Genomic DNA, 12,026 nt, shown 5'->3' on the forward strand with positions numbered 1-12,026 from the left:
GGTCTCGGCTGAGCCTCGAGAGTTGAAGAGTCTCTCTGTCTGGTCAAGTTTAGTGGCAGACACACACAATAAGACAAAAACAAATGAAGACGTATGAAGGAGGAGCTGGAAAGCAACAAGCGCTGTCAATCATCGTGGACCCCATAGATGAGCACGGTGACTACCACTGCTATGCATATAATAAGCCAGTCAGTTATAACTTATAACAAGCGCCCGTCCATATAGGTGGAAAGGATGACCATCTGGTTTTATTTTTTTCTGATTTTGTTATTTTTCCTCAACTTTTTTCTTTTTTTCTTCCTGGGCAGTCCACGTCGCCTCGACAACAAGAAAAATAAAATACAAAAAAACGAACGCCAAAACTTTTAAAAAAGAAAAAAGAAAAACTGCCAGACAGGGGACCGAATTAACAAACAAGGCCAGCAGCACCTGAAACTCCAGGAGATAGAAAGGAAAAGACCGTGAAAAAGAACAGCAGCAGCAGCAGCAGCACAGCCCAGCGCCGGCAGGGTGTGTGTGTGTGTTGCGCGGACCAACAAGTGTCGTGACGACATTCCGCGCTTCCTTTTACAGAGACGCGACGTTTCGGTTCTTCTTCTTCTTCTTGGGATTACCTTATTTATCTATTCCGTGGCGCGATCAAAGCCAACACCATATAAAAGATGCCACGTCCGAAGACTACACACACAGACACAAAGAGTGTGCAGCGACAGGTTTCCTGTTTCGTTTGGCATCGCCTGGATCCTCCAACCTGATGGCGTGTCGTCGTCGTCGTCTCCCTGCGACTCTTAAAGGTGGTGCGCCCCCTGTTCCCTCCACCTAGCCCTGCCCGTCTTCTTCTATTGCCCTCGCGTGTATTTTCGAATTCTCTCTCCTCTCTCCCGATGTCTTTTTGGCTCGTCCCGCGTTATCTCGCTCGATGCTTTGCTCCTTTCTCACTGTCTTATTTCATGGCACAGACATTTCCAACTTTTTGTTTTGTTTTGTTTCTCTTCGCAGCCATCCTGTGCCCTCCTCTTCTCTCCCGCCAAACACCAGCGGTGCCTATCAATATCGCATCCACCTGGACTTACAAGAGAGACGGGACTCGAATACCTAACTAGTGTGTGTGTGTATATTTATATAAAGGTCTCTTCCTTTTTTTCTTTTCTTTTTTTTTACAATGCAAAGGGCTTCGGATTTTGTTTTGTTTTCTAACAGCTCCTCTTTTTTTCACTCGCACCACCACCACAGCACCTATTTTTTTGTTTTCATTCCCTTTTGGTCCGTCTCTGCAGAGACACATAGTCCAGTCTACCGGAGACTATTTTCGCTCCGACCCTTCTCAAGAAATAAATCTTGGGAAAAAAGGGCAATCAGAAATAAAAAACACACAAAAATCAACCCCTCCGTCTGAATCGATAAATAATTCCGGACCTTCAACAAACAAGAAACAACAAATAGAAAAAAAAGGAGAGAAACAGAAAAGGTGGACGTTTAACGACTGAAGGGGGGAAGAATACTAACTATAACACCGACGCTTTTCTTTCAAGTTCTTCTTCAACTCCGTCATAATGAACGGAGTGAATACATTAGAGACGATTTCGATTTGAATAAAAACTCCAAAGGAAGTTCAAGAATGAGCAGAAAAGGGTTCACATGCACACAAACGGCGAACCATGTCACCGCCATCAAGATGCAAATGATCTTCCAACCAAAATGCTTATTCATAACCGACAAGAATTTGTTTGTTGCTTTTTTGGGGGGGGTAGTAAAAGAAAAGGCGCGTGGCGGAAGCGGTCAACCCGTCCGGCAATCGATCACAAGAGTCTCATTTAGAAACACAAAAAATAAAAAACCAAAAACAAAATGGAAAATTCAAACAACTCTTGATTCTTGCTCTTCCGGCGTACACGCCAACACCGGGAGCGTGAAAGATGAGCCGACAGTAAGAAATTGAAAGAGAGAAAAAACAAAACACAAAAGGGGAATAAAAAATAAGGATAACGACGTGGTTTCTCTTAAAAATTTGAACGAATTGCCGCGCTTCTTTGCCTTCAACAAACACACACAAAACACAAAGTAGCCTCTTCTATTTTTTTCTTTTCTTCCGCGGTTGCCATAAAAACCCGGCTCGTAATAATCGCAGTTGAGGTTGTCAAGAGGTCAAGATGCTTCTCACTAAACCATACAACAAGAGTTGGTCCGGTTTGTTGTTGTTTTTGCTGCCGTTTCCACCGGGGTGGAAAGGAGGAAACGAAACAAAAAAATTGTTAAAGCGTTTACATTCTCAAGGCGGAGTTGGGAATCTTCCGTGTAAATCATCGACCGACAAGCTTTTGGCAATTTGTGAACGCATAAATCAGCATCTTCTTTTCTGGCCTCCTTTTCTAACCCCTCTTATATGGCTGCTTTACATACCACGGGATCGCTATGCAGATGAAGCTTCCTCTTCTTCTTAAGTTGTCGAGAATTACCTTTTTCTTTTATTATTTTCTCTCTTTCATTCTATTTTTTTTTTTTTTTTCGGTGGAGGTTGTTGGATTTGGGATGGTTTTCTATTTCACTTTCGAGGGTCTGTGGGCTTCCCTCAGGTTGTAATCGCTTATTTCCCTTTCATTTTGTATTTACTTTTTGTTTGTGTCTTTCAGCTAAAAAAAACTATTATTTCCCTTTTCTTCTGGGGTTGCGTTCCCACACGCTAATCGATCATTAGGCCATTAAATACCGAGCGTCCTGTCCTTCATTAAAATCTGATCCGTATCACACTCGACTTGTCTCGTGTTATTTTCATTCCCTATTTTTCCTATTTTTTGTTTTTCTTTTTAATTCCTCTATCTTTTTCAACGGCCACCCAATCTGGCGCTGTCCTCCAGCGACTAATCATCCGACTGCATGGAAGATTCTCATCTATCTCGATGACTCGTTCAACAAAGAAAGGAGAAAGAAACAAGAGAGTGGAATGATGATCATCATCATTATCATGTACAAATCGCTTGCCACGACTATAACAAATAAACGTTACCCACGTCACTACCACCCAAGACTCATCAATCCGTTCTCGCTAACAGATTCCAAAAATCAGGGCCCTCTTTATAGAGTCTCATCCAGGATGCCATTCATCAAAACAAACTCAAAATGAAGGAAAGAAAAAAAAGACCTCTTTCCCGACCTTTGAACTAAGAGAGCTTTCTTTCGACTAAGTGCAGAAATCATTCATAAGTAAATTGAGCGAAAAGTGTCTTCCTACCTCTTGGTCGTGTTTCTGGAACTCGGTGTCTTCTTCGTCGACTTCAAAGTAGAGTTCAGCTGATGTGATGGACAGTGTACCGGGCGCTACGAGGCCTGGTGCAATGAGTTTGGCACGACTACTCAAATTGACGGGACCTGGAAAACCACACACACAAACACAAAAAAGAAACGTAGACGTTTTAGAAATGCGTTTGGTTAGTTAGTGGCGAGATGATTGATGCATTCGTCTAGACTCATTACCAGTTAGTTCAGCATCCAGCTCTCGATCTTCAGCCAGAAGCTCAGCATCGTCCAGCAAGTCAGAGGACTGGAGTGGAGCCAAATTAGGTTTGCTTTTGGCTATTTGGGCGTGTAGGGCTTCTTCGGCCTGCAAGAGTTGATGATTCATAATTAAAACCAAACGAATGTGAATGTTAATCAAAGTTTCTCAATCCTCACCTGGAGGACAGTCGCCTCAGAGGCGCCATGTTCCAGGGCGGCTTTCAATGTGGCTTCCGGATGGGTGGAACCCAACGGATTGCGAATCATGCGCTTCCGCCGGCGGGAATCATCTTCCCAGGCATCCAGCCGCCAAAATTCAAGAGGGGCCAACGGGGCGCCATCGCCGTCGGGCGATGATGAAGCCCAGGCACCCTGTTTCGAAACAATGATATTGGTTATGCGATCAACCAGACGCAATGCCGACGAGGCGTCGCGACGTCGAGCAGCACTAATGATGTGATCACAGACGCCTTCTTCTTCACGGCGCTCCAAAAGAGTCTGAGCGCATTGTGTCTGTAAAGCAAATATCACATTAGAACAAATTCGCACTTCGCGAAAGGGTATAAAAAGGATGATGAATTTACCTCGAAATCCGCATGCTTGACCACGTCTTCAGCCCGCATTCGGTTCAGAATAAATTCCGCTTCATTAGCAACGCGGACAATGTGATCCTTCATGGCGTGAGAGAGCAACCTACACATACAAAATGAGATTGAAAAGAATTCCGCGGTGCTAACAACTTCCACATTCTTCTTCTTCTTTCTTATCAAGAATAGCCAATTACCGTCCTTCGTTGATTAGCTCGATGAAGGCAAGCCCGGCGTTCTTCTGCAACGAGTTTTGCCATTCTTGCGAGCACAGCAACATCACCAGCTCCACCACTGATTGGCTTTGTTTGAAAGTGATCAACCCTGCATTCAGCGATGATGGATACGTAGTAAAATTGAAAGTTTTTTTAAATTATTATTTAATTATAAGCTACTAGAAAATTGGACAGCAACAACAGACCTTTGCCTTCCAGCAGCAGTTCTTGGCCATGCGATCCCAACAAAGTTTTGGACAGGAAGGGAGCAAAGTCAACCATAATTTCGCGCAAAAGTGGGCAAACTGATCCCAAAGCTGCTTCGAGTTGCTGCGTTAGAGAGGCTTCTCTTGTTACCAACGAACTACTGTTGAGTGCTGGAACGTTAAAGGGTCTCAAAACTGAAAATAATTTGAATTGAATGATGAGGAAGCTTAAATTCATCTTCTACAATTGAAATTACCCGATTCGACAGAAGATCCTGCACCCTGGTGGTTACCTCGGCCAACCATAGCCTGTCCGCTAACATTCATTGTTCCAGGTGCTGTCCGAAATCGATTAAAAATGGCAAATTAAACGTTGAATTTCTTGTTACACACAGACTAATGAAAAATTACCCGGTCTTTGTTGATCTTCCCGTTGTTCATCAAGGTTCACATCAGTCCAGGACGTTTCTTCTTCGTTGACGACAGATGCCGCCCTAGAGGTCTCAGTCGGGACGACTTTTCCGCTTCTTATCGACACGCTGTCTCCTTCGTTCTGTTGGGAAAGACATGATGAATAATTTAAACAATAGGAACGGGGTCCTCGGCACAAGTCAAATGAACTGCTTGCCTTAGAAGCAGGAGAATTAGTTGTAGCATTATCTCGGTTATTGGATAAGATTGGGTTAGAAGCAGTCGCAGACTTGGTCATAGAAGGTTTCTAATGCCGAATGCCGAAGCAAGGTTAGCACACTCAATTGTAAATTCACCGCAAAACAGGTAGCTATCTAAATTGATTTCAAACAAACCTCGGATTTATAACTGGATTCAGAACGGCGCTCTGCAATGACGGATGAGTTCATTTCGTCGATTTCAATGACTTCCTCTTCTCCGCCCCTTCCGTCCTCGGCCGCATGCTCTTCATCCGGTGTCAAGACTCCGTTACCATTGTGGCCTGTGAAAACGTAACAAAAACATCAATCAGCATGGATCATTGAGGAAAAAACTACAACTACAACAAAATGACCAAACAACTCAATGCAACAATCAAATCTATTGGCAAGATAGAAAAAAGTTGGCATTCGCTTTAAGAGCATGCAATTCCGTTTCCCTACTGAGCATGCGTCCGACGACATTTAAAAGACGCATTGGCGGAAAGAAAAATACCCATGGCGGAGGATTGTTGCCATGGAAGCGGTTCTGGTCCGTACACGTGGTTCTTGACGCGCACAGACGTCTGAGAGTGCTGATGATTCGACACAGGTTGCTGATGATGAGGGTGGGATGGCCGGCCATGGGCGTGAGTCCATTCACGGCTCGAGCCACGCATGTGGCATGAAGCTGACGATGATTTACGATCATGATTACCACATTCATCATTACAAATTTAAGGATTTTTTTCCCATCCATTTTTGCTTCTTTAAAACTAAAAATAGGACAAATAAATATTATGTTATACCCGGTTCATGGAGGGCGCCTGGGCTGTTGAATCCAGTGGAGGGTGGTTCTAAAATATCACGGTACTTGGAGACCATGAGGACCGAAACGAAATAAACGATGGCCAAAGAAAGGAACTGGGCTTGTTTGGTCTCTTCCACGTCTCGGTAAATGACGGCCCTCAATCGGTTCACGTCCAAGTCTTGCAGCAATCGGTCGACGTCGCGAATTGGACCGCCGAAAGTCGGCAAATCTTCGCCATCCTAAACAATTACATTAAGATCCATACTGAAGATTGATTTCAAGCTCAGCAAGGAGGTGTCAACTGCCACTTACCGCAGACTGGGAGTGAAGCTTGAAGTGACTGTGGGCTCCCTTAATGAGCGATACCAAATGAGACGCTCTGGGAGACAAACTCGATTCCTCGTTACAGCGAAGCCAGCTACCCAATCGAGTGCGTTCCTTGCACTCCAAACAATTGCGGACAGCACAAGTACACACCTATTGATGGTAATGAGATACATGTATGACTCAACAGTCCATAGTGAAGTTCACTCTCAATTGCAGTATTACCAAGCGCAGGCACTGACGGAGTACTCCTCCTGTCGCCATATTCTTTTCCGACTCCAACTCTGACAAGTTGATGGAAGAGGCGAAGACGAGGAGGTCGGCCATGGCTGACAGACGCTGAAGGAAGCTGACGGCAACTTCAACAGGGAGCCCTTGAGTTGGCTCGACAATATCCAGCTCGCTCTACAAAAAAAGAGAAATAAAGATAAGCATCTCAAATGTTAAAATTAAATGTTAAAATTGACAAGAATGTCACATTGAAATAGAAAAGAATCATTACGTGAGGGGAAGTAGCTGAAGCCAGTAAAGGCAGTAATCCACCGCAAGCGATAATCAAATTATCCGACAATTGCGATATCAAATGGACGGCGTTGACGACGAATATGGCGCTCTCTCCGCTGTTGACAAATTCTAGCACCGACTTGGTGCTATGACTAAAAATGTTAAGTTATTATTACACGTTCTTTTTTTCCCATCTAGTCATAAGTTTAAGGTAATTTTACTTTCTCCATGTGTGCAAATCAGCTTCAATGGACCCGAGCAAATCAGATAGTAATCGCTGATGGACGTATGACCATCGGAATTCCGGGATGCGGAACGGAGGCCGAGAAGGACCTGGACTGAATGTCTGCGACGTTTTACTTCGGCCAACTTCTAAACCATGGGAGCGAAATCATTATCGTAAAAATTTGTCACAATAACACATTTCGCAATGGCGTACCTTTCTTGTTCTGCTTCTTTGGTGACGGTTCACGCGATTTTTCCGGAGACAAATGAGTTTCTTTACTTTCCTCCTTCTGGCGATTTTCGTTGGCGACTGCTCCTTCATCCTTGACTGCAGCGGTTGGCTGTTCTTGGGCGGATTCGGAAGCAGCCGGTTGGTCCTGGATGCGTGCACTGTGGGACTCCATGGAACTAGTCATACTCTCTCCTTCTCCATCATCTTCTAGTTGCAAATCCAGCGCTCCTGACACAGTCTGCAAAGGTTTCTGTTCCACTATTTCTGGCACAGATTCCTGTTGTTCTGTCAATTCCGGCTCTGGCTTTTCTTCTTTGCCATCCACTTCTTCACTTAATTGAGTCGTGGGCGTGTCGCCACTGTCGTCTGTTTTAGGATCCTGTTTCTCTTCCATTTCGCCAACGATCGAATTTTCCAGTTCTTTGCTTTCATCATCTGATGCATCTTTTTCTACGGTTGCTTTCAGATTAAGTTTTTCTTCCATTTTAGTAACAATAGCAGAGTCGAGCTCTTTATCTTCTTCATCTCCCGATCCCCCGTTCAACTCGGTAAATTTAATTGGACTTCCACCATTCACAGGAATCTCCATGGTAACATTATCACTGTCTTCATCGGTAACTCCAGGAACCAATGGTTTATCTGGATGTGTTCGTTCCTCCATTTCCCCATGAATTGCATTGATTTCTTGATCCATGCTATCAGATCCCACCTCTGCGTTCGGATCGACAGGAGATTCGTGGCTCTGCACAACGTCTTCGGTGACTTCCGGTTGAACAGGCACGACAATTTCCTCTTTCTGCGTCGTCGATTCCGCTATGGTGACGACTTGCTCGTCTGCCGACGGCGGAAAATCTTCGGAAAAAGTTCGATTGGGTTGATTTTCCTTTTCCATTTCTTTTTCACCTTGTGATGACAAAGTGACACGTTCATTACAGTCGGTCGGAGGATCGATTGGACCGGCGTTGTCATGCACTTCCACAATGGGGGCAGGCGACACCATATCCGGATAAGGGGTGACCTTTGAAGCTAAAACTGCCGACTCTCTTTGTCCTGAAATCGTGCTTACTGGTCGCTGCTGACGAAGATCAGGATCGGTTATGTGATCACTTCGATGACGCTCATAATGGGCGTACATATCGGCAAACTGGAGTTTGAATTCCTCAAATGAAACCTTGGAATGAACAATGGCCAATGTGTCGACCCAGACACGCCAGCCTCCGTATTCGTATTTGATGGCGTGATGAAGCAGTGTGCGGAAGAGCGAATAGACCATGTCGGATATCAAATGTTCTTCGGCCGTTCGAGGCACAATATATGCCATGGAGATAAGCCACTCCTGCCACACCGACATTTGCAAGACTGTACGACGATTTTCCCGATTGTTATTGCACAAAAACGCCATGTCTGTCAGAAAGATTTTTTTGATTTCCATCAAGGATTCGGAAGGCTTCGATTGCCGGATCAGAGTAGCCATCACTTTTAAAATCATCGGGTTTTCCAGTCTTACGTGAGACTCTGGTTCTGAATGGCGTACGCGTAGTATCTGCTGTGTCACCTGTCATTTTAAGAAACAGATAAATAAAGATTCGGACAAATACGTGAGCACTCAACTGACTTGTTCGGTGAGGATTTCATAGAGAACGTTGTAGGTTGGCAACGAGAGGCAATCTTCATGAATCGAAAGCCGGTCGGCTAGCAGCATGTGTAAATTGTGCGGCGTCATGACGTCGTACTTGCGCTTGTGCGTCGATCGAGCCAAAAAGAAACCTAAAAGAAGTTGAAGAATTTAATAATCAAAACTTTTGAGCACTTGACTGAATCCACGTAAAGCAGATAAGAGGGTTTAAGCAAATAAGTGTTTCTGCATGTTTTTACCGAGAATTTTTAAGGCCATCAACCTGGTCGCTTGGCTAGGTGAACCAACCAATTTGAAGACTGCCCTCACGCCCTGCTTGGCATCAAACGCTGGCACCATGGCAGCTGGAAATTCAGCTAACAAAGCCGTTAATAACTGCAATACGTCCTGGATGTTTTCGTCCTCATTCATAGTTGTCAAGTAGTTGAGGATACTCTGAAGTTCGTCCTCTTTACTGCCATCTCCCATCATGGTCAGTTGTTTCAAGAAGAGCAGAATCAATGCACGGATAGTCAGCACGTCTTTCTGCGACGGTCGTATTCCATCCAAACCCTTCGGCGTGATGCCGGAGGCCGATCGCGGGTTGACGACCCAATAATAATACTTGAGCGTATGGACTGTTTGAAGAACTGTCGAGACCCTCCGGACCGTCGTATAAATGTGCGTATCGTGGACGAAATCGGTGGCCAAATAGGAATAGAGTCGCGTCTGTACTTCAGTCGTCGCATAAATCCAGAGCGACGGATTGAAAAGGACGTGATCCAACAGTTGTTTCAAAAGGATATCGGCATTGGGCGATGGAGAGGTGACCAAGAACTTGGTCAAGTTCAAAAAGGCATTGAGAACATCCAGCGTCAGGTGGTTGCGTGACAGACGTTGTAGCAGGTGGCTCACCACTAGAAATCCACGGTTCTGCATCATTTGCTGCTGGACGGTGGGCGAACTTTCAATCAGCTCGCAAAGAAACGCCACCAGTTTGCTGCAAACTGTGTAATCCCGATCATCTTGATTCTCCGAGCCATCCTTTTTACCGTCACCAGTGGGGACAGAGTCCTCGACGGGCAGGTCCAGTTGGGTGAAGAGTGGGAAGAGGAGTTGAACGCCGCCGATGGAGTTGAGCGTGTTGTGAACCGAATTGGTGATGACAGCTTGTACACCAGACAACATGAGGGCGTGTGGAGTATGGACGAAGTAAGATTGGTTGCCTTTGGGGGCCGATTGTAAACAAAGTTGCCCGTCAGTAGCAACTGCATTGTACATAAAAACAATGGCATTGGCTAACTTTCCATCGTATAATACGCGTCGATGATTTTCTGGAAGGTGTACCGGGGTCTCGTTTTCAAAACGGAATTGGCTTTTATAGCCTGGCCCGAGTCGGTGCATGGCGCAGACCTGGTGAGCAGAGAGTGCTTCGCTAAAAAGGTAGACAGCTGCCATTTGACCACAGAAAAGGCGGTCATCGTCTAATTCTGGAGTGGCACCAATGTGGCACTTGTCCCAGGCTTCTCCTGTGGAAATGGACCACGTCATTTCAGTAGAAGATGCGAGTTGGCCATTGACAAAACACTTGATCTCGCTCTTGGTCCATCGATTGTAAATGTAAACCACGGCCAACATGTACCATCGTCGCGGTTGGAATTCGTATTGGACGCAGTGCTGGAACCCTTTTCCCTTCACTTTAGTTGATGTCAATACGAGACAGCTACCAACAAAGTGGGCAGAGTAACCCAACCCTTTGCTAGTCCGGAAGCAGTACAGGTATGGCTTCTCTCTCTCAATGTTGACAGCATTGACAGGATCTAACCGAAACCAGGTGGTGAATGTGAAGCCGTTTTCTTGTGGCCACTTGGCCATGGGAGGCAACACTAGAGCCGATCCTACAACCAAACATATTAGACATTCAACTATTTGTTTAAAAAAAAGTTTACCATGTTTGCAAACCTTTGTTTCCTGGGAATGTTATAAAAACTTCCGGTCCGCTACGCAACGGCATTTGCCTTAGGACATGAAGTAATTTTACTGAATGACGTGGCCAACGACCATTTTCTGCCCGCATAGCTCGAAACAGTAATTTCAATTCAGTCACTCGGATGCTGTAGCTGCTCAATACACCCAACACTTCGACAAGGAGATCTACCGAGATCGCACAAATGCGTTATAAAGCTATTTTTTAAATAAATAAAAACTACTTAATATTCATACCAGCAACAATGGGCTCGGCTGTTTTTAAACGTGCCAGAACTGGCCGAATAAGTCCAACTTCAGTGCAGGCTTGTAAATTCCGGACACTTTTCCTTAGAATGGCGATGAATATGCTCCATATTTCCGCCTAGAAGAATAACAATGAAGTACGATAAATAGATGAATAATTTGACTACTTAATGGAGTCTCTTACCTGCAAATTGCAGGGGCAGTTGTCAAGAAAGGCGAGCATGTGCACAACAGATTCACCATCATGGATTACGAAGTTGAGCTCCATGTCGAACTCGCCACCAACTAACTATAAAATGAGCGAAAACATTTGAATTGAAATTTTTCATGAACAATCAAATTTGAGAGGATTTTCAGGGAAATGAATTTTAGCTAACTAGTCGTTTGCATCGCAAATTGGGACGGAAATGAGTGAGATTTGGCTCAGCCATAGGTCTAATTTCAAATAGTCCCATGACAAGTAGATTATCATTTAACTCAGCTGCCAAAGGAAATTTTGGTAGAACCATCAAAATTATAAGTTATGAATTTTGTTCAAAACAGAGCATCACCTCAAATTCTTTAACATCAGATATGAGTGAATCAGAAAGAAAATTGACGACTGTAGAGAAATGAATTTACGGTTAAGTTTTTACTAGTCAAGCAAATGTGCAGTGGTTATAATCTAATGCAAGTAAACTGTAACAGAACTATATTCTTGGTTTGTCTGCAACTGCATAGTTATTTCTACTAATTTTTTTTCTATTTTATATCACACAGTGATTACTTGCAGCAGAGAAATATGGTGTGTGGTAACACAAATACTAATGTTTCTATAACTAGCAATTATTTTGGCCATTATTTTCTCAAATGAAGAATTAGAAACACATCAAATTATTGAGTATGTTAAATTTGGAATTATTTGGATATTGTGTAACAAACCTAAAATACAATGCC

The 12,026-nt window shown here is 44.2% G+C and overlaps 1 protein-coding gene across 2 annotated transcripts in view; it reads right to left on the reverse strand.

Annotated features, from left to right (window-relative positions):
- LOC124313935 (neurobeachin-like) overlaps positions 1-12,026 on the reverse strand; it is a 34,938-nt gene that overhangs the window by 22,374 nt on the left and 538 nt on the right. For both annotated transcript variants that reach the window (XM_046778792.1, XM_046778791.1), the window contains exons 2-23: positions 11,275-11,379; positions 11,082-11,208; positions 10,821-11,012; positions 9,119-10,756; positions 8,859-9,010; positions 7,226-8,798; positions 7,008-7,158; positions 6,785-6,938; positions 6,508-6,687; positions 6,271-6,435; positions 5,957-6,197; positions 5,665-5,838; positions 5,307-5,452; positions 5,129-5,218; positions 4,912-5,053; positions 4,758-4,838; positions 4,501-4,695; positions 4,277-4,403; positions 4,077-4,185; positions 3,670-4,005; positions 3,472-3,598; positions 3,230-3,366 (exon numbers count right to left, since the gene is read on the reverse strand). In XM_046778792.1, the coding sequence (XP_046634748.1) occupies positions 3,230-3,366; positions 3,472-3,598; positions 3,670-4,005; positions 4,077-4,185; positions 4,277-4,403; positions 4,501-4,695; positions 4,758-4,838; positions 4,912-5,053; positions 5,129-5,218; positions 5,307-5,452; positions 5,665-5,838; positions 5,957-6,197; positions 6,271-6,435; positions 6,508-6,687; positions 6,785-6,938; positions 7,008-7,158; positions 7,226-8,798; positions 8,859-9,010; positions 9,119-10,756; positions 10,821-11,012; positions 11,082-11,208; positions 11,275-11,379 (6,342 nt within the window). The remainder of the gene's footprint in view (positions 1-3,229; positions 3,367-3,471; positions 3,599-3,669; positions 4,006-4,076; positions 4,186-4,276; positions 4,404-4,500; positions 4,696-4,757; positions 4,839-4,911; positions 5,054-5,128; positions 5,219-5,306; positions 5,453-5,664; positions 5,839-5,956; positions 6,198-6,270; positions 6,436-6,507; positions 6,688-6,784; positions 6,939-7,007; positions 7,159-7,225; positions 8,799-8,858; positions 9,011-9,118; positions 10,757-10,820; positions 11,013-11,081; positions 11,209-11,274; positions 11,380-12,026) is intronic.

Source organism: Daphnia pulicaria, chromosome 10, assembly GCF_021234035.1.
Source record: "Daphnia pulicaria isolate SC F1-1A chromosome 10, SC_F0-13Bv2, whole genome shotgun sequence".
NCBI lineage: Eukaryota > Metazoa > Arthropoda > Branchiopoda > Diplostraca > Daphniidae > Daphnia > Daphnia pulicaria.